This window comes from Chelon labrosus, assembly GCF_963514085.1.
Source record: "Chelon labrosus genome assembly, chromosome: 6".
NCBI classification, from domain to species: domain Eukaryota; kingdom Metazoa; phylum Chordata; class Actinopteri; order Mugiliformes; family Mugilidae; genus Chelon; species Chelon labrosus.
The window spans coordinates 12,566,567-12,590,090 of record NC_140342.1 but is presented as its reverse complement, the minus strand read 5'-3'; the positions used below and the strand labels follow the sequence as shown (position 1 = coordinate 12,590,090).

Sequence of the window (23,524 nt, the reverse complement as noted above, 5' to 3'; positions counted from 1 at the left end):
CTCCTCCTAAATCCTGACAGAGCACGGGGGATGATATGTTGTGGTTTGAGGACTGGTCAGTTAGTTCAGCAGACTACAGCTTCTCCCTTTATGTGTCTATATTGACCTTTTGCTGATTGTGAATTAAGTGTCTGTGAGTGCTTCAGGTCTGTGCACTCTGAAGGTTATATGGACTAGCTAGCTCCCCGGGTCTGTTCACCGCTATACCAATAAACAAGCAAGTGCATCCTGTATCCTTCCATCTCTCTGAACATGGGATATCTTCACACCCGCATCTCCCTGGGAGATGGAGGGATGCTGAAAATGAAAAGAAAAACAATTAGTAGCGCTGATGGGCCTGTGTGAGGTAATGAAATTGCGTGTCTCATTGTAGCGTGTAATGGAGAGCAGTTTGAAGTTAATTGAGGGGAGATAGGACATCGGGCCACTGTCTGCTGGAGTATTGTAGTTGGGAACAGGGTTTATCAGTGAGAGAATCACTGAACCCAGAAAAAAAACAACAAAAAAAAAAACAATTCCTTATCAGACCTCATAAATGAGAATTACCTTGCTTTGCCAGATTAGATAGAAAGATCAATTGTTATCATAATTAAATTCATATTCTTTCTGTTCGTTTCTACACGGAATAACCTCACAGGAGATTTGAGCCGAACCTGTCCAAATGTAGTTACATTACTGTTTCATTGTTTCTCTCTCTCTCTCTCTCTCTCTCTGTATATATATATATATATATATATATATATATATATATATATATATATATATATATATATATATATATGAGCGCCGTTCTTTAAATGTAAAATTATGCACTTTCATCAGAAGAGGATCTGAGGTGTGGTTTTCGCGGTATGATCTGACTGGTAAACCTTAAGAAACAGCATTGCAGTCCTGTTTCTGACACTCGTGGGTTTTCAGGAGGAGATAAAGTGCCATCTGCTGGTGGAGCGACTGAATGATGATGAACTAGTAAGCATGCCCACACACGTGGCTCGAAGGCAATGAGCATAGAAACTGACAACCTTTGTTTTGTTCGAGTGGCTAAAAATGTCTTGACTCCCCAAAGCTGCCACAACAAACCAGAGTCAGAGCACAGAATTGAATAAATTTTTTAACAGCATGTTTTAATGCGGGCTCCTAAATAAGCACAGAAAATAAAATCCTTTCTCTGTGATTCTGTGTCAAGAAATTCTAAAACGTCTTATCATGCAAATAATGTTCTCTTTATCTCTTTGTGAGATAAATAACTGATTCAGCCTTGGAATTGCTCTATTTCCTTTAATGGTTGGGATATAGCTAAACTAATTCTAAACATTTTCATCACCTTGTACGCTCCTAACTTTGTGTGTTGAAACTGTTTACTTATATAAAACACGATGAATGAGAGGGAAAGCAATAAAAGCAGCGAGCTGGGCGGATGTGGTGTTCGGGGGTGGGGTGGGGGGGACGTTTCTCTCTCCTCTCCCGCAAAGTGTGTTGACGAAAGACAATTAAACGCAGCTTGCCTACAGTATTGATCATGTCTCCCTGATAGACAGAGCAGAACCACAGCACCTGTATTCATTAAACAACCTGTTTAGCAACCATGCGGCGGAAGGAGCAGTCAGGCTCTGTTTGTGAAACGAGGCGCCACAGTCCAAGAAACACCTGCAAGATTGCACGGAAACTTTTCAATAGAGCGTGACGGCAGGAAGGAACAGAGAGGAAGGGAAGGACAGCTCATGACCTTGTCTTGAGAAAAGAAAAAAAAAAGCAAAAGGAGAAGGGGGGAAAAAGAACACCAATGCACAGCGCTAAAACAAATACATAACCAAACACCAAAACATGTTAAATTGGGTGTCTTTATTGGAATAATAATTGGAATGAGCCAGAGGTTATTTGTTGCTTTATTGCTTTCTAAGCACTTGTTCGCTTTTGAGAGTTGAGGGTGAAATGTTAACAAGTTTGACTTGTCCCTGTGAAATTAGGAAATGCTTTGGCAAGTCAAATGATTCAATGAATATTAAAGAGACGCAGGATATTGAAGCCTAATTTGTTTTTGATAGACTTGTTTCACTTTGGAAGAATGATTGCTTAAACCTATACCTTACCTACTTTACATTCCATGGAAGAGGCTTTCGCTGCTTTCCTTCACCCTTCAGTGGTAACTCTTCTCATTCCTCTCATTCTAAAAACCTCATTGAAAATAGGTCATTTTCCAGTAGACAGACTATAAATGGCAGCTCCTGTAAAAATGTGACCATAAAGAGTCAGGGGATTTAAAATGCAATGTTATAGACCCACTTAAGCTGTTACGTATGTCCTCAACGTTCACATACCGATGTAATTTAGTACTATAATTATCAGCGAGGTTCACAGGCACTCAAACCCCTGCAGTTCTTTGAAGGCCGTGTTTTACGTTCTATAAACGTCGCGGGGAAGAAATTGTGCCGATTTTAAAAATGTCAAAATTGCCCACATGCACTTCAAAGCCACAAGAAAAATAATTGCTATTTATATTCCTTAGGCTGCAGAAATAGGTCAGCAATGGGAAGACATTCAATGTGTGTATGAGAGCCCTTTGTGTGGCACGTTTTCACACTGCTCCGTTTTCATGGCCTTGACCCTATACGAATCGCTGGACAGTAAAAGGAGGCAAGAGCACAATCCCAGTTGTCCTCATTTACTTCTCACATTTATGGAGTGAGTGTATAAATTAGAGCTCAACAGAGATACCAGAGCTAAAGCTCTGACATGAGGGAATGGCTCAGTGCCTGCCCCGTCTTGACCAGTATTATCTATCAACTGTGACCTTTACCTGGCGCCACACCTGAGGACGCCTCCAAGGACTGCAGACTGCGAAGACGCAAGCAGGTTGGGAGGAAGGCAGAGGACATTTTCATATGGCATTGAGCGACCTATCCGTAGATGAAATGCTGTACAGTGGATTGATTATTTTTTTTCCGGCTCAGGTGACCTTTGGGGCAGGTCTGGTATAAACTGAACAACTCCGACAGAAGGGTCAAAGAGGTGCTTGAAGTAGACGTGTGGGTGGATGACGAGTTTTCCAAGACTCAGGGACAAAGTTTTCCCAGGGACAAGCTAACCTAGAAATAGGTCCATAATAGGAGGGGTTAGCATTAAAAATGTATTGATTTCGTACATGTGTCATTCTACCAAACATATAAATAATCGCACTCTTTGAGAGAGACTTTGAGAGAGAACTCCGTGTACTTTCACACCATCTGGCCAATCACTGTGTGAACTGGGTGTGAAGGTTGTTGTTTTCTGAAATATTACAAAAACCGTTGAACGCAACCCCTCCCCCGTCTGACGGAGAAAAGCTGTAGGGAGCCCTCTTAGCTCCCATGTGCTTTTTTTCCCTTCATAGTTGTCTCAAAAGTAATCATTTTCAACGAGAGAATTTCCAAAATATGCAAGTGGAAAACCACCTGCGCGGCGTAGCAGACATGCATCGCACGTCAGCTCATCAAGGTCGGTCACATGAGACTTGCTTAGTCAATTCTTGTATTAGGCAGTCTTTAATGGTACACCGGCTCTCCTAAACAGAACACTCTGTAGTGATGCAGATCACGCCGTCTCCTTGAGATTTGTAAAAATTTGACACATGTGGCAATCGCCCCATTTGGCTTTTGCTTACCACGATGTTCTATTTTTGCATATGCCACGGTGGCGCCAACAAAGAGGAGATATAAATAGCAAACGTGGGCTTATTAACTGTTAGTCATGGATCAGGGCTTCTGCAGTGTACAGAGGGTCTCAGAAAAGCCCAGTGTGTTTCTTTGCACAAGGTCTTGGCCCCTCGTTGCTCCTTGTCACCGCTTCCTGTGGGTCGAGATTCATTATTAATGGCCCTTTTACCTTTTGGCTGAAGACATGCAGGAAGTATGAGTGCAAGTATAGGTTTATGGATTTTTAGGTAGGGGGTTGAGCCGCATTGTCATTACGTCCTATTTCATTTTTTAACCTAATAACCAGGTTATATTGATAGGTTGCCTCTGGGTGAGGCAGGAAGCTTTCCACACTGGCGACTGTCTTCGAAAACTGAAGCCTTTCATAAAAATTATTATTTATTTGCTTGATTGGGACAACTTGGGATGCAATTTACCGGATTGATGGTGTACCAAGAATGTGCAAGGCAATAAGTAACTCACCATGACGAAACATTAACTGAACGAAGTCAAGCATATTCATTGGCATAGCTGCGGGTGGTGCAGCCTAGAAGTGTAAATGTCACAAATATACAATTAGACACTGCGGAGCCGGTGGTTTGTTTCATGTTAAAATAGTCGTCCCACTCTGTGCGGACTTTGTGGGCCGCTATATAAATCACACACTTCCCGTCACTTTCATCACACACCTTGCACACCTGCAACACACTGAGATAAAACAGGGATTATGTGATAAGAAACCAGGCTGGTGTCTTTGAGGTAACTGTAGATTATCTCTGTAGTTAACATAGTTACGGTATTGACTTATCTTTGCCAACAAGCAGAAAACAGAGAATTCTTGTCTGAATGAAGTCGACAGCTAAGACTTTTTATGGTTCGGACATACAGTAGTGTTCTGTACTTTACAGATTCCTAACAAAGACCTTTTTTTGTTTGATTAGCATTAAAAAGCTCAAATATTTGTTTTGGACCTCCCTCTCTATTGACACATGCCGACAGGGCTTGAGGTATGTCACAATAGGTGACTCAGACAGGACCGCCCACACAATGTATCTTTCTTATCGCTTCTTTTCCACCTGGTTATACGGCGCCGTGCTATCTGGCTGACATATACAGTACCAAACTTACTGCAGACACTACCTGTAGCTTGTCTTTTTACAACAGGTCACAGTGTACACTTGCTTCAAGTGCTTTTTCTCGGAAAGTGGATTGCACAAGTTGACACTCTTGGCCCATGTTTTTGGCTCATCTTTGCAAAGTGTGACGGAACTGAATAGATCTTGTCATCCTTTTCCAGCATGTAGAAAATTTCAAAATTTCAGTTTTGATTGAACACGCCTTCTAATACGTATATATTCAGGGGCTCAGTGTCTGGATAGAGAAACCAAGCAAAGTTTTCGGCTACCGTGAAAAAGGAATGAGAAACGGGGCCCCAAGATAGCTACTCTGTGGCGTCTTTTGCGATGACAACCATAAACTATGAAGGTCTTACAGTGCATCAACAATACTCTCTCTCGTCCCAACTCTCTCGCTAGTTTGGACTGCCTATGTTCAGTATGTATGTTCAGTTTGGACACTTGTAAAAAGAACACGTATGCACATATTTGCTTGTCCCCCCCAGGGAACCTAGGAACGCCACTGTTTGTATTGCTAAAAGAATTTCTCCAAAAGGTGACCTATCGTAGCTTAGCTGCATTCAGAAATTAACCTCACAAATAACTGACTGAACACCAGGAATACAGCTCTTTTTACATCACAGTGAATCCCCTTTTCAACTTGTTGTTTGATGCTGGTAATTTGCAGAAAATGAAACACTATGTGTGAGTCAGATGTGTCTATCTATTCTTTTGTGCCCTGTATTTGAATGACAGCAGACTTTCTAAATGTTAAAAAATGTGAACTCATTAAGTACAGCTTTCACCGCCAATGACAAGTAAACATAAGAAGATGTTCGTTGTTTTTTTTTTTGTCAGTAAATGTAATAATTCATGTATATTGGAGTTCCCTTTTGTCTCAGTGACTTTTATGACCTACAGCAACACTAAACCCTGACCTCGCCTATCACTTTGTATTGAAACTCTGTAGATGCTGTCGTCACCGTTAGAACATTTTTATGACACAGCCCCAGTCCAACCCCCTTTATGTCTCACTGTGTGACAGTGTTCTTTCTCCTCCCACCGGTGAAGTTACCTGTTAAGGTGGGGAGGCAGGGGGATAAATGCCTAAAACCCTCTGCTCTGTTCTGAGGAGGGACAAGAAAGGGCCTATAGCTCAGTGCTGGCAGCTAAAAGGTCACGCACACTGTACTTCCAGAGAAAGGCTTCAAAAGACGTTTCTGCTCATCATTCATTCTTCAGCTCATCAAAGACAGAAAGAGTATTAGCGACGGCAGAGAAGCTGAGAGGCTGCCGTTAAGGGATCAGCCATGCTTGGAGGCACCCACACAGATTTGTTGGTCGCAGTGGCTTTACTCTTTCTGACTCAGGCAGGGACTCAGTGCAGGTGGGTTTTCAAGATAACTTTCAAACGTGAACTGTCTATTTGAACTGCTGTCACACTGCACATCTTAATTTCGTTAAGTGGAAAATCAATGACGCTTTGTTAAAATTTAGTTTTTTAGTCAGTCATTAAATCTGTGATCGCTGTTTTACTATTTCAGAGCTGAAAATGACCTTTCATTAGTTACTTTACCAGAGAGGAGAGCAGATTCTGGTATGTAGTACAGCAAACAATAACCTATAAACACTTTATAACTGATATAATTACTGATAACAAAGATCTAAATGAAAGATATATTGTACAAAATGCTGTATTTAACCCCTTTCTGTCCTACAGAATATGTTACACAATGTTTCTACGATGGAGACATGAATCCAGTTTGTGACTGGGCAAGGAGCCAAACAAGAACAGGTAGAGACGACTGTATTTACTGCACAATAGCAGATAGAAGTAGATTTGATCAATTAAATATAGTAATTAAATGGAGAGTTAGATGTTTTTCTTCTTCTTCAAAAAAATGTGATTACTGTTCTGAGTACTCTGGGAGATAACATGAACGAACTAACCTTTAATTTCGTCCCACCTTGGTGGAATGGATTTGGAACAGCGGTCCACAGTTCTGTTCTAATCTACAGTCAGGCTTTGATTGTAATCGTCAGCCGCTGCATTATCACTAATTAATCTGAAGCAGGCTAATAATCTTTTATAACCTGGTGTTCTCCCACAGGCAAACAGTCTGGAAGGCCGACAACTGAAGTCCAAATATAGCATAAAATACTCACACAAACAGCGTTTAGTGATAACTGCACCACAACACACTGATTTCAACAATAAAAGTGAATGAATTGTTTTCCAGTCCTGATTGAGTGATTTAAAGAGAACAGAGTAACCAGGTCACTGGCTGTGTACTTGGAACCGAGCTACAAATGAGCATAGACTCTGAAAGCATCTACTGCATGATGCTATCTTGTGGTCTTTTTCAGCTCCACAGAATGTTTTAGTGAATGTTTTGGAGAGCGATCCACTGGGGCTGGAGGGCGAGGCCTGCCTAGAGTTCTGGTTCTTGGCCCCTGCCGCAGCTAGCGGCTCAGAACTTCGTGTTCTTCTGAAAACCAGCGCAGGTCTAGTAGAAATCTGGACCTCTCCTGCCCTACCCAAAGACGCATGGAGACAAGTGTTCGTGCCACTGAATATCACTGAACCAGGCAGCCAGGTAAAATAGCACACTGTTATAAAACTATAGTTGGAAAAGATGTTTGCTTAAACGGATGAACTTCTGTCGTAACAGGTTGTATTCGAAGCAGCCCAAGCCCTGTCTGTAGATGAACAGATCACATTTAAGCAGATAGGTGTGAGAAGAGGCTCATGTGGTAAGTACTTAACAACTTACACTTCTTTGACTGTCTCATGGACCCTTGAATAAACAATTACACAAGTGACGGAACAGAGTTATCATTAATACAGCTGTGCTTTCCATACTATGGCAAGTCAAAATGTCTACTATGAAAAAGGTTTACTGTAACATTTGTCTAATTACTATTAATCAAAGGGCACCCTTCCTAAAAGATGTCAATTATTGATAATGAATCATAGAGTAACAACACTGAATGTAATTTATAAATGTTAATAATCGATTACTTCTGGCCAAATTGTGTTGTGCTTCTACTGATTATTTACTTGGTCACATCCCAACAGGACCCCAGTGTGATTCCAACACAGATTTGTGGACAGATGAGTCCACCCGCTGCCTCTGTTCTGTTGGCAAGCTCCTCTGCTTTCCCTCTCAGTGCCCTAAGGGCCAAATCTGTGGTCCTCAAAGAAATGGCTCCAGTGGGAGTTACACCTCTGGGATGTGCACTATACACAGTCACACAGACTGCAGCACTTTTGATGGAGTGTTGTTCCGCTTCATGGCCCCCTGCACCTATGTACTGGCTAAGACCTGCTCAACCGCCGGAGACCTGCCCATGTTCAGTGTGAAAGTGGTCAACGAGCAGAACGGCAACGCTTCTCTGCCGACTGTCGAGCAGATCATTGTGGACATGGGGAACACGCGGGTGTCCCTGCTGAAAAGGCAGACACAGCGGGCCGTGGTGAGTTACTTTAAACAGACAGAATAGGTTTAGAAAGCGCTGCAATGCCTAATGCTAATTCTACCAAGAGCAAACAAAAGTATATTTCTAGTGTATGTGAGGACAGTATGTATTTCTAATCTAGCAAAGGGAGACAGTGTTTTGCAGACCAAGCCATCCTCAAGCATTTAATTTACATCCTGTATCCGAAGCCATTTTTCCTTTAAATTACTTTCCTTAAACATTACTCACATTCCCTATTTTACATTACACTAAAGTAGTGTCTGTACAGTTTCATATTTGTGTACCTTGCCATTTTACTGTAAATGACCCATGTGTAAAGTACTGAACCAAGCAGTTCCCCTATCTGCAGCCCATTCTACTGATAAAGTGAGTTTATCATAAAGTGCGTAGTTTTGCGGCATAACGTCCTGGAAGTCGTAGAGGACTAATCTGCCTTATCAGCCCTCAAAGATAAATCTATCTTCAGAATGCCATTTCTTATGCAAACTGTCAGAAATGACGAATCCGTATTGCAGATGTAAGCCAGTAAAGTCTCAAACTAATGCCATTTTTCAGGTTAATGGCGTCTGGAGGAAGCTTCCACTCAGCCTCAACAGTGGCACCATTTACATCAAAAGCAACCCTGCTGCTGTTGTACTGGGAACACGTTTTGGTCTGTCTGTCTCGTATGATAAGGCGGGTGATGTCCACGTCAACCTGCCCTCCAAATACTATGATCAAGTCTGCGGCTTGTGCGGCAACTTTAACCACCTCAGAGAAGATGACTTCCGCAAGCCCGACGGCACAAATGCACACGATGCAACAGATTTAGCTGAGAGCTGGCAGGCCGGTGAAACGGCTTCGTCCTGTGAAACCATTCTAGTTCCTCATCGGTGTGACCCACAGGAGGAGGCTGGGTATGCCGGTGAGCTGTACTGTGGAGGCCTCCTCTCTAGCACTGGGCCCTTTGCTGACTGCTTATCAGTCCTAGGGGCGGAGAGCTATTTCAGAGGCTGTGTGGTGGGCATGTGTTCTACTCACGGTGACCCAGCAGTGCTATGTAAGGCATTAGATGCCTACGCTGATATCTGCAAAGAGGCAGGAGTTGAGGTGCCTGTGTGGAGGAACTCCACATTCTGCCGTAAGTTGTTTTATTGATATCTGCTTCCATTTTTTTTTATTCTTCCTCTTATTAAAATGGGGACAAGGGTGGCAAATAACAACAGTAACAATACAAGACCAGTTAAGGTCATACTCTTTCCTCTCTGCTCCCGCCCCCCAGCCCTTCAGTGCGGTGAGAACAGCCACTATAACTCATGTGCTGATGGCTGTCCCGAGGTGTGCTCCAATCTGGATATAGCTGGCTCCTGTGGAACCTGTGAGGAAAGATGCGAGTGTGACACTGGCTTCAAGCTCAGTGGGGGGAAGTGTGTCCCAGCAGAAGACTGTGGGTGTTGGCGTAAAGGAAAACACTATGAGGCAAGTGGTGAACACAAAACTATTTCTCCTTCACATATTCAATTTCACAGTACTACATGTAATTCACACAACTCCCTTTCCCTTGCAGAAAGGGGAGACAGTGGTGGAGGGAGATTGTGTGCGACAGTGCCAGTGCATGGGTAGTAATGCCATGCAGTGCACTGCGATACAATGTGCAGACCGTGAGGTTTGTAAGGTTAAGGATGGGGTCAAAGGCTGCTTCCCTTTCGAACCCGTCACCTGCCACGTGTATGGCGATCCACACTACATCACCTTCGACAACAACGCCTATGACTTTCAAGGGGGCTGCAGTTACACACTGACTACCACGTGTAGCAGAGAAAGCTCAGTCCATTTCACTGTAATTGGACACAACATGCATCCTCCCTTCCAGAACTTCACCAGGTCCAAGTTTGAAGCCGTGACTCTTCAGGTTGAGGATCTGTACCTGACCATGAATCAAAGCGGAGGGGTCTATGTAAGCATGCGATTCTCTCTTTCACGCACGCACGTGTCTGGTAATAGCATTCGAATGTGACAAAGTCCAAATGTGCTGGCTTGCAGGCGTCTTTACCGGATTTGGACACTCATTATTCTGTTTTATCTACTGTAGTTCCTTAATGACAATGGCTAATAATATCCATATCAGCACACGCATGTTTATAGGGATCAGTTATTAATCTGTGTCAAGTCTTTGAAGGAAGTCAACTGTTTGCCAGCTCTGGCTTACATGAATACACAAACTAACAGCCAGACCATTTGACTTTGCCCTCAATGGCAAGATGGTAGATAGCCAGTTGCACTAACTATACCAGTAAAATAAACATCACTCTTTAATTACAATGTACATAAGACATTCAAAACAATCTCTTTACAATCCTCTCTTTAGGTCCATAACAGTCACGTTCGACTCCCCTATAACACCAGTGGTACATATGGTTCAGTATGGGTCCACATGAAGGAGAATTATATTATCTTGGAGACAGGCTTTGGCCTCAGAATTGGTATAGATGGGGAGTACAGGATGTTCCTGCAGGTGGACGAGCGCTACAGATTTGAATTGTGTGGACTGTGTGGCACATACTCTGGACAACAGGATGATGACTTCGTAACACCAGACGGCAACAATGTTACTGAAGCCTTTGAGTTTGGCGACAGCTGGAAGGTGCCAGACAATAATGAGTGAGTTTTTTTAGAATCTTACAATAAGCCACAGCAGCAAAATGGATATAGCCTAGACTGAGGTCATAATCCACTACCCCCTGTTTCTTTATGTATCCTAGAATCTGGAAGCAACAATATGTCTTGATCTTTATTTCACTGTCTCAGGTGTGTCGCCCATCCAAATGATGCCAGACTCTGTGATAATGATGAGATGACTGAGGCCAAGAATCAGTGTTCCACGCTGTTCGGGGCGAGCTTCCAGAACTGCCATGAACACGTTCACCCAAGCATCTACCTCAGCAGTTGTGTGTCTGATTACTGTGCCACAAGTGGTGACCGACACACTCTGTGCGAATCTCTGAAGTCCTACGCACTAGCATGCCAGGTTGCAGGAGTGGAACTTCCTCATTGGCAGACTGGCACAGCCTGTGGTGAGTATTGAAGTCAGACATTATGATAACAGAAGAACTGTTTTAACTACCTGATGGATTAACGTTAAATTTTGTGATTCACCTGCGCTATATTTTGAATTATACTATTCTGTTCCATCTCTCTTACATATTGTGTTTTCTCATACCAACAATACCGTCCAAACTTTCTGCTTCAACTTTTTTTTCCTAATTATTACTGACCATTGCATGAAGACTATACAACAGACTAGGGCCATTGCTGAGCAAAATATAGTTTCTGTCAGTGATATCAGCAAAGAGACACAAATTGTCAGGTCCGTTTGGGTTATAAAAATGTGGAAGGAGGAGCCAAACACAAGATATTTGATAGGATGCCAAAAATGCTAAGGTGATGAACTCACTTCCTTTTTTTGTTTGGCTTTTTGTTTCAGCTGAGTTGACAACCACCTTAGCTCCTGGAACAACTCCAAGTCCTACCTCTCCAACTGCAGATCAGACTTGTAAGAGATTTCAGTATTGTGGAGGTTTATTTACCACTGGTTTGGATGATCAGTGGAATAATCCACTTGGTAGTTAATAATTCTAAAAACAAATATTATGTTTTAGCATGCTTGCCTACAGATTTACCAACGTTTATATATGAATACATTTGAAGAACCATGGTAAAATCTCCTACAGATTGGACAAAACAGTTCTTTTTCCTATTGTTAACTTGCTAATACACGTAGAGTACCTATCATTTCCATTGTGTTTTTATGTTCATCATAGTGTGTCCCATGAACTGCAACTTTGAAAACAATCTGTGCGGGTGGGAACAGCTCATACAGGACAGTTTTGATTGGACAAGACGTTCAGGACCCACACCATCAAATCTAACTGGGCCAAATCAGGACCACACCACTGGAGGTAAAGCCAATGTCAGACTACACTATCATCTCTCTTGCATTGCCATATGTCATGATTATTAATTTTATTTTTTTTTTAATGTTTCTCTAGCTGGTTTCTACATATACCTTGAGGGAAACAGTGTTACCCATGGAGACTCTGCCCGTTTGTTGAGCTCAGCGTGCCATTATGACGGCCCACTCTGCCTGAACTTCTGGTACCATATGTATGGTTCAGCAACAGCCATGGCTCTCAATATCTACCTGCTTAAAGACAATAAAGCCACCAAGCTCTGGTCCATGATGAACAACCAGGGACCAGAATGGCATCAGGGAAATGTTGATATCAGAGTCCACGGTCCATTCCAAGTAAGCTCAATGATACATGCACCTAAAAGATGCTGTCTCAATGTTTGAGAACTATATATATATTTTTTTTTTATCCTTCCCTTCAGATCATAGTGGAGGGAATTCGAGGCGCTAATGATCAATCAGATGTGGCCATAGATGATATTTCTATCCATTTTGGGACATGTACAGGTAACATTCACTGCTAACAAAAAGGTCAACCCCATATTATATATTAATGAAATATACACACAATGAAAGTTTACACTTGCAAATAAATTATGATAGACATTTATGATCTAACCTGATTTCTCCCTGTCTTTGAGCTAATTCTATATTCCCTTTGTTTAGGCATCTCCCCCGGCCTGGTTGATGGAACTGAGCTTCCTCCCACAACTGCAGACGTTCTCCCCTCGCACCCAGGTCAGTACACAGGAAGCTGTATTTTATGGGTCAGTTGTTTTTGCATTAGAAATGTTCAAGTGTGGTTACAAATTAACATTTACTGTATGTGCAGCCCGGTAAATACTGAACCTGCATTTTTGATGGTAACGAGCTCATTTTTAGGACGTTCTGTAACTTCTTCAATGCTTTGCTAATGTTATTTATTTATTGCAATTATTTCTCTTTAGTCTGCAATCTCGACTGCAGCTTTGACAGCAACCTTTGTAGCTGGAATCAGCTGGTCACAGATGCTTTTGACTGGACATGGCAAAGTGGCTCCACTCCCACCCTTATGACCGGCCCTTCTGCTGACCACACTGGTGGTAATAACCTTTTAACCATCCAATATCAGAAATAATGATAGATCATAATATTTATTGAAAATTCTGTTCATAGAAAGTGGGATTTAAAAAATGAACTTTCATCTTTTCTAGATGGCCACTACGTTTATATCGAGGCCAGCAGCGTGACGCACGGAGACACGGCTCGCCTCATCAGCTCCGAGTGTTCCGACTCCGGTCCTCAGTGTCTACAGTTCTGGTACCATATGTACGGCTCAGCAGATACAATGGGCCTCCATGTTTATCTTGTCCAGAACAGAGTGGCCGATGCTGTCTGGTGGAAGAGGAACAACCAAGGAGATATGTGGCACTTGGCTCAGGTGGACATCCAAACTACCGGAGATTTTCAGGTGACTCATCAGAAACTGCGCGCTGAGATGATGGCCTGCCTTCTGCGTAATGAGGAAAAACTATTACCATGTTCTGCAAACTTACTAATGAATTCCATTCCATCATTCAGATCATTATTGAGGGGCGCAGAGGATCCAATGATGAGTCAGATGTGGCCATAGATGACGTAAAGATGTATCGTGGTCCCTGCTCAGGTAAGCAGCAAGTACTGTGAGAAAATACTGTAGTAGGTCTGGAAATCAGTTTTTTTAATCCCAAGTTTATATGTTGAGTATTCCAATAAATAACGTTGTTGCACTATTGCAGATCTGAGTGGCGCAGTTACAACACAGCCTGCTAAACCTGATCTTAGTACCACAGCTCCCCCAAGTGTCCCTGTTGCAACCACTGCAGCGCCAGAGCCTTCCACTGCAGAATCAGTAACTGACTTAGTTAATACAGAAAAAGTTCCAGATAACGGGACAGCCCTACACCCAGGTATGGTAATAATTTCACAGAAGCACTTGTACGTTCCTCTCAAACTTTAATATCGGTTTACACATCCAATATTTGATTTCCAGGATTACTGTCTCTCTGATCTAATGATGTTTCCGGCTTCCTTTCCAGTGTGCCAGCTCCACTGTAGTTTTGAGCATGATTTATGCCAATGGAGTCAGCTGCTTACTGACGTTTTTGATTGGACGAGGCATAGCGGCTCCACTCCCACGATGATTACTGGCCCTTCATCAGATCACACCACAGGAGGTAGTTACATTCTGACGCAAGCAAAGTGAAACTGGATCAGTACCAACATTGTGTACCAGAGTTCAACATTCAGAAAAAAACGTATTTTCCAGTCTGACAACAGCAACGTTAGACTAAATTTCCTTATGTACTATATGTCCTTTTTTTTTTTTTTATGGAGAATGCATCAGTAGAGTTCATTTCTATGATATATCATACTTTTCAGCGTTAAAAACAAAATATACTCACATCAAATTCAAATATTACATAACTGATCTAATTTATGTCCTTATTCAGGTGGCCACTATCTTTACATCGAAGGCAACAGTGCAACACTTGGAGACACTGCTCGTCTAATCAGCACCGAGTGTTCTGACTCTGGACCTCAGTGTCTGCAGTTCTGGTACCACATGTATGGCTCAGCTGATACAATGGGCCTCCATGTATACTTGATCCAAGGCAGAAAGGCTGAAGCAGTATGGAGGAAAAGGAATGATCAAGGAAATATGTGGCACTTGGCACAGGTGGACTTGGAAACAACTCAACCATTCCAAGTGAGTTAGACATTTAAGAGGTTTCTTTCCTTGAATTTAGAGATGCACCGATTTATCGGCTGGTGACCGGAATCGGCCGATTTTCACGTGATCGGCCATGACCGGAGACCGGCCGGTCAGTCTGACATATGCCGATTTTTTGCCGGTCAAATGCACTCGGGCGCCGCATGATTTACATCGCGCAACATCAGCATCACACGCAGGCCAGCTGACAGTCTTGCCTGGGCCCGGGACGAGATAATCTTAGATGCCCCCCCGCGCTACACTCTGACCTTCTCTCTCTTCTCTCAACGGTAGCCTGACTCTGTCCCTCCGCTCCGAGACAGCGGGCCCCTCCCGCATCACTCTCTCTGTCACCTGACTGCAGCCGGATCTCTCTCCTCTCTGTCTCATCCTCTCTGACGGAGCTACCAAACGCAACTGTTTCTGTCAAAGATAACGTGTTAGGTTACGTTACAAGGCTGATAAACGTTGGCTGCGCTGTTTCTAACCTACGTTCACTTTACTAGTCCCAGCTTCACCGTCACCACCTTTTTTTAAATATTTGTTAAGAAAATCTTTAAGGCCTCTATTTTCTTCTCTTCTTCTCCTTTCTTTCCTTTTCTGAGCACCGGACTAGTGCTGACCGGACATTTTGAGCGTAGCCTACTGAACTTCAAATCAAACGGCAACATCAAATTTTGATCAGTGGCCAAACCATTTTTGTGTTGGGGGTGGGGGGGTTCTTGACCACTATTTCAAGGACAATTAGGAAGAAAACAAATAAAAAGCTTTTATGTAACTCAAATATTACATATTTTTTTCCACAAATAGGCCTATTTTATTTATTTTTTTCCCCCACACCAGGAGTAATTTATATAGTTCTATTTTTATAGTGATAGCGATTATCTGTTCAAAAAATGTTCTATTAAAGAAAAGATAATATTAATATTCTATTAAAGAAGAGAAAATAAATCTTTGTATGTGTTGTAAAGTGGTTAGAAAAAATGAAATCGGAATCGGCTAAAATCGGTATCGGCAGGTCAAACTCAATGAAAAATCGGAAATCGGAATCGGCCAGGAAAATTGTAATCGGTGCATCTCTACTTGAATTACAGTGTACTAGTGTAAGCCAATGTGACCTGATGGACCTATATGTTTTAATAGGTATAGTGTGGTGAAGTATTAACCTGTGCACTTCATATTAGATCATTTTTGAGGGGCGAAGAGGTTCCAATGATCAGTCTGATGTGGCCATAGATGACGTATCTCTTCATCGTGGGCACTGTGCAGGTAATCCTGTCCTACTGGCATTCTGTTTCGTCCAAACACCGTATATATGATAATTGATTTGACAGACTTGACTGTGCTATTTTGACAGATTTGGCAAAACCAACCATTACTGCTCCTACAACCTTGGATCCAATTGGAACAGAAAGTTCAGTGCGTCCCTCAATGACCAGCCCGACTGAACCTGAAACTACAGCAACATCAGAGAAACCAGATGCATCTACCGGAACATCCCAAACCACAGTAACACCACGACCTCCAATTACAACTGACCCAGCGACACCATCAGCAACTACGTTTACAACCCTCACCACAACAGAAGACCTGACTGCCAATGACACACAAACCACTACAGTACCAATAACAACTGTAATCCTGAGTACTTCAAGTTCTGATCTACCAACAGGACCACAAGTTACAATAACATCAAGACCAACAGCTACAACTGGGCCACGAACTACACCTGGACCAGGACCCCAAACTACTACTCAGCCAGAGACACCATCAGAAACTATGTTTACAACCCTCAACACAACAGCAGCCCCAACTGACCATGACACAGAAATCACTACAGAGCAAACAACAACCATCATTCAAAACACTTCAATTCCAGACCTACCAACGACAAAACCACAGGTTCCAATAACATCAATACCAACAGCTACAACTGGGCCACAAACTACAGCTGGACAAGTACTTCAAACTACAATTCCACCAGAGACACCATCAGCAACTAGGTTTACAACCCTCACAATAACAGATGACCTGACTGCCAATGTCACACAAACCACTACAAAACCAGCAACAACTGTAATCCCAAACACATCAAGTTCTGATCTACCAACAGGACCTCAAGTTCCAGTAACGTCAAAACCAATAGCTACAACTGGGCCCCAAAGTACTGCTAGACCAGAACCTCAAACTACAACTCAACCAGAGACAGAATTGATAACTACAATTCCAACCCTCACCACAACAGCAGCCCCAACTGACCATGACACAAAAACCACTACAGAACAAACAACTGCAATCCCAAACACGTCAAATTCTGATCTACCAACGGGACCGCAAGTTCCAATAACGTCAAAACCAACAGCTACAACTGGGCCACAAACTACAGCTGGACCAGAACTTCAAACTACAACTCAACCAGAGACACTATCAACAACTAGGTTTACAACCCTCACAACAACAATAGCCCCAACTGACAGTGACACACAAACCACTGCAAAACCAGCAACAACTGTAATCACAAACACATCAAGTTCTGATCTACCAACAGGACCACAAGTTCCAGTAACATCAAAACCAACAGCTACAAATGGACCACAAACTACAGCTGGACCAGAACCTCAAACTACACTTCAACCAGAGACAGATTTCACAACCACAATTAAAACGCTCACCACAACAGCAGCCCCAACTGACCATGACACACAAGTCACTACAGAACCAGCAACAACTGTGATCACAAACACTTCAATACCTGACCTACCAACAACAAGACCACAGCTCCCAATAACATCGGGATCAACAGCTACAATTGCCCCACAAACTACAGCTGGACCAGCACCTCCAACTACAACTCAATCAGAGACACCATCAGCAACTACAATAGCAGTCCTTACCACAACTGTAGCCCCAACTGACTGTGACACACAAACCACTACAGTACCAACAACAACTGTAATCCCAAACACGTCAAGTTCTGATCTACCAACGGGACCGCAAGTTCCAATAACGTCAAAACCAACAGCTACAACTGGGCCACAAACTACAGCTGGACCAGAACTTCAAACTACAACTCAACCAGAGACACTATCAACAACTAGGTTTACAACCCTCACAACAACAATAGCCCCAACTGACAGTGACACACAAACCACTGCAAAACCAGCAACAACTGTAATCACAAACACATCAAGTTCTGATCTACCAACAGGACCACAGGTTCCAATAACATCTAAACCAGCAGCTACAACTGGACCACAAACTACAGCTGGACCGGAACCTCAAACTACACTTCAACCAGAGACAGATTTCACAACTACAATTAAAACGCTCGCCACAACAGCAGCCCCAACTGACCATGACACACAAATCACTACAGAACCAGCAATAACTGTGATCACAAACACTTCAATTCCTGACATACCAACAACAAGACCACAGCTCCCAATAACATCAGGATCAACAGCTACAATTTCCCCACAAACTACAGCTGGACCAGCACCTCCAACTACAACTCAATCAGAGACATCATCAGCAACTACAATAGCAGTCCTTACCACAACCGTAGCCCCAACTGACTGTGACACACAAACCACTACAGTACCAACAACAACTGTAATCCCAAACACGTCAAGTTCTGATCTACCAACGGGACCGCAAGTTCCAATAACGTCAAAACCAGCAGCTACAACTGGACCACAAACTACAGTGAGTCCAGAATCTCAAACTACACTTCAACCAGAGACACATTTGACAACTGCAATTACAACGCCCACCACCACAGCAGCCCCAACTGACAATGACACACAAATCACTACAGAACCAGCAACAACTTTGATCACAAATACTTCAATTCCTGACCTACCAACAACAAGACCACAGCTCCCAATAACATCGGGATCAACAGCTACAATTGCCCCACAAACTACAGCTGGACCAGCACCTCCAACTACAACTCAATCAGAGACACCATCAGCAACTACAATAGCAGTCCTTACCACAACTGTAGCCCCAACTGAATGTGACACACAAACCACTACAGTACCAACAACAACTGTAACAGTTAAACCACTACCCCCAACCACAGCTTCACCAGATTCCCAAACGACCAGCAGAACACAACCTCCAGCCACAACTACACCAAAACTGCCAGTAACAACAACTATACAGCCACCAACCACAGTGAAACCCCATTCCACAACAACTTTACCACAACAAACAACCACAGTAAGAACCATGCCAGCTACATCTACAACACCATCTACGACAACAGCTAGAACACAACCAGCAACCACACCAGTACCAAGTAAGTAAAACTTTGTATTTTAGCATTCAGTATAAATTGGAACAAGGGCTTACTTTAATGCATACTTTAAACCTAGCAACTTTACATTGGCATGTAAAGCTAAGATACATAAACAAAAATTAACAATAACAAACACATTTACTATGTAGTATATAATACATGCATTGACGTTTTTTAATTTGTCCTTATAATGATGTCTGTACTCGTCTAATCATGTACCCGTGTCTCTCTTTAGCACCCTCTTGTCCAGAGAACAGTCACTACACCACTTGTATCTCTGCATGCAGTACAACCTGTACACACCTGAATGGCCCGCCACGCTGCAATGACAATGAGGGCTGTGTTCCAGGATGTGCGTGTAATGATGGCTTTGTGCGGAAAGGCAGGACCTGTGTGCCTGTGCGCCGGTGTGGTTGTGTGGACGGGAATGGCACCAGACACGATGTAAGTGACAGTTCATCATCGAACAGCCTAATTTTGTAATACTTATTCCTGTCCCTCTTTGTAAAAGAACAAAAACAATGGTACAACGACTATGCTTACACTCCTTTCTTTGTCAGTTCAATCACGTGTGGTACACCAATCACTGTAGTCAGAAATGTGAATGCGAGAAGGACGATGGCGTGGGGAAGATCGACTGTGATGACGAAGAGGAGTGTGATGGAAATTCCGTCTGCCTTCAAAATGAGAACGGCAGTTATTACTGCCAGTCCACAGGTGCTGTAAATGCCATAACCTAACTTTAATAATATAACGTATCTATACTGTTCCATCTTTCAATGATTTTAATTGCTCAACTTGTTGCTCCACAGGCTTTAGTGAGTGCACTATCAAGGGAGACCCCGAGTACAGAACATTTGATAAAATGAAGCATGACTTTGAGGGTGAACACTCATATGTGCTGGTCAGAACCAACAACTTGCCAAACAACATTCCACACGTCTACATTGAGGGCATCAATAAACGCACCGCAGGGGATGGTGGCGACGATCAGAGTGATAGTAGCAGTGAAGAAGATAACAGTCGCAGAGTCAGGGATGATGACGGTGACGATGAGGATGAAGATAATGAAGATGATGATGATTATGATGATGACGAACATGATGACGACAGTGAAGAGCATGAGAGGCACCACAGATTAAGAGAGCTTAAGATCAGAGTATACAATCACACTGTGGAGTTGAAGAGGAATCGTAGGCTGATCGTATGTATCAAGAGCATGTCCATGTTGTCCAATTGTACATATGAGAGGCACAATATCAATAATATGTATTAATTCTAGAGTCAGACATTACGAGTCTAAGCTATGTACTTTTAAGAAAGCCAACAGTAAATAATATAATGTTTGCAAAGAACACATTTAAGCAGTACCAAATTAACACAGGTTTGTGTCTTTTAGTTTAATCCCACACAAAACAAAGTTAATCCTAACAGAACAGCAGATCAGAAAACTGCATCTACTGCACTTAGTTTATAAACTGACTTTGTCTCACCCCATAGGTGAATGGAAGGAGAACTAATACTCCTGTCTCACCAACTGCTGGTCTAAAAATTAGGGAGCATTCCTCTCGCATCTACCTGAAGACTGACTTTGGCCTCTCTGTGGAGTTTGATGGACGCAGCTCAGCAGGTAGGGAATCGTCATCTTGTTAAATAATTCTAATAGAATTTGCAGTGGTCTTGAAGCTTGAAGGACTAATAAGAAATCCTCAAATTTAGCATTCCCTTTTATGTCTTTGAACAACTGATTGACACTGTTTACGTATCCTTCTACAGAGATCATTCTACCACGCATTTATAAAAGGAAGGTGGGTGGCCTGTGTGGAAACTTCGATGGTCACAGGTCAAATGACAAGACGAAGCCAGATGGTACCAGGGCACGGAGCACTCAAGAGTTCGGGGAGAGCTGGAGAGTGTGAACGTCAGATCGACGTACGGACGAGACGTGGCACTTAACCGTGGACTGAGGAGGCTTTGACCGCCAGTTGAAATCATTACCGTTTCCGTTTACATGAAAACTCCACAATCATAACGTCACTTTATTAAAAAACAATAGACAGAATGAATGCTAGCTTTGTTTTTTACTTTTAGACAACACTTCCGCTCAAACCACTGAATGTTTTTGCAGCACTTGAAAGCTCCCATGGCTATTTTTAAAATGTTACTCAACTCTTTCGAATGTCTACGATCTTTACTTATTGCAACACATCTATGTACTCTGAGACAATCTATTAAACTTTACTCTTTGTGTCACTGCAATGTCTACTATTTATTTAAAGTAAAATATTCTTACATCACACACTATATGATTTTACATGGTAATGTCCACGCTGAAACAGGATGACACCAGTGTTCATTCGAGTTGATTATCTGATACTTCTGTAATCAAATTAAATCGTGTAGTAAAAAAATATTATAAACAGTGCTTGCACTGTGACATAATGTGTATCTGACTATTGGTGGCATATTTATAGCTTTTCTCTTGTTAAACATTAAACCTGTATTTACATTTGTTTAACCTTGTGTTTCATCATTTCAGTCTCAGGTGTACCAGCCACTGACAGTCCTGTATTTTGAATAAGTAAAGAAGGAAGTGAGCCATTGATTTCCTGAAGAACTGAAAAAATTGGAACTCATACAGTACGAAAAAAATAATTATAATAACTCGCAACTGTAACATTATCTGTGAAGAACAGGTAATTGTTTTTCTGGCAGACAATAGGATTATTCTTGTCTGGAAAGTACGTGTGTATGTGTGTGTGTGTTTGAGTGAGTCTAATGCATTTAGGCATCAGTTACACTCGGCAGACACACACAGTCAGTCATGGGCCGGTTTGCATTGTGCCTCTTTCTTCTCTTCGGGTTTCAATGTCTCTATGATGGTGAGTTATCACATTAAATGTTTAACAATTTAATTAAGTGAAGTTATTTATTTACCACTTACCTTACAAAGGTACAACAAGTATCTTTGACCTGTCTGTTAAAAGCTAACGACTGTAAAAAGCTAGAAATTGGTTAAATAGTTGAAATTAATCATTATTCTCTATACTTTATAAAAATGTTAGTAACTAAGTGCTCATGAGTACCAGGGTGAGTGTCGAGGGCTTGGTCTCCAGTTTATGGGTCATAACAAAGTAAACAGCATCCACCAGTAATCATATCTTTAATAATATTATGTGTAGATATGTATGTGAGATATTAATGGTCAGTGATAATGGTATTGACTTCAATGGGAAGAAAGGACATATTTACATATATTTACTCAGATAAAGTACTAATGGTCACAAACACTGCCTGTAATTTTCTACCCTATGGCCAGTTGTGATGTTCTGTCAAACCTGGAAACTAACAGTTCTTGAGCTAGAGCAGGATAAATGAGATTGTTCTTGTTGTCTCTAACCTTACAATAGAGACTAAAGAACATAAATGTCCTTTTTTGTTGTACCAAATTGTGGCACTACCGTTTTTTTTACAACCTGGACCTTATTTCTGGCATATAATACGATCGTTTACTCACCCATATAACTTTGGTGTCATTTTTAGTCCTTCGGAAGATAATTAGTTCCAGCGGAGCGCCGCATATATCCATATAGTGGGAGTGATCAGGGCACCGAAACGCAGCCTCTAAATAACGCATTATCTGCCGCGAAACTTGTTCATTTCACCAATATTTTATTATCATACACTAGTGCTATTCTCCGTTGAGTCCAGGGTTACCTGTTATCATCACCCGGGGTCTGTAGATTGACCTACTAACCTCTGACCTGGATGATGTCATCTCTTGTTTACCTGTAATTTGCTACTGCTAGTTCTTTGCAACATGGCTGAATATTTTTCCAACTCTGAGGTTGTGGACGATGACTTTGTTTGTGATGGACATCCTTACCATTTTGAGCCAGAGTACACGGGTGAGGAGCTCGTTGAAAGGAGGATGCAGAGGCAGAGAAAGAAGCAGCTGGCCAAAGAACAACCAACCACTGCACGTCCGCAAATAGATAGTTGTAAAAAAACGGTAGTTCCCCTTTAAATCTAAGGCAAAGGCGCAATCTCAAATCTACCCCTTGGCCTTACCTCCGGTTTTAGATTACCCTAATCTGGATGGTGGCCCGTCAGAATGGAGCGGCAACAGGGGTTGAAATCTTCACCTAAGAAAAGGGATACCACTTAAGCAACACCGTGGTTAATAGGATGTTTATACATGGTTGAGCAAATACAACAGTCAGCTCATTCTCCACGACTACACTGCTTTCAGTGTAGTCCTGCCCATGGAACTTT

The 23,524-nt window shown here is 42.3% G+C and overlaps 1 protein-coding gene across 1 annotated transcript; it reads left to right on the top strand.

Moving 5' to 3' along the window:
- Positions 1–8,080: 8,080 nt before the first annotated feature.
- On the top strand, positions 8,081–21,718 carry LOC311489888 (zonadhesin; the record flags this gene model as incomplete). The annotated part of the gene is given in 22 exon segments (XM_084547198.1): positions 8,081–8,263; positions 8,822–9,386; positions 9,528–9,724; positions 9,813–10,258; positions 10,625–10,906; positions 11,054–11,319; positions 12,067–12,204; positions 12,295–12,409; positions 12,601–12,722; positions 12,882–12,953; positions 13,409–13,665; positions 13,776–13,860; positions 13,973–14,085; positions 14,194–14,413; positions 14,687–14,943; positions 16,131–16,215; positions 19,479–19,724; positions 19,727–19,966; positions 20,062–20,500; positions 20,618–20,633; positions 20,750–20,879; positions 21,026–21,718. Coding segments are annotated over 22 exon segments (4,617 nt in total). The 3' UTR covers positions 21,169–21,718.
- Positions 21,719–23,524: the final 1,806 nt, after the last annotated feature.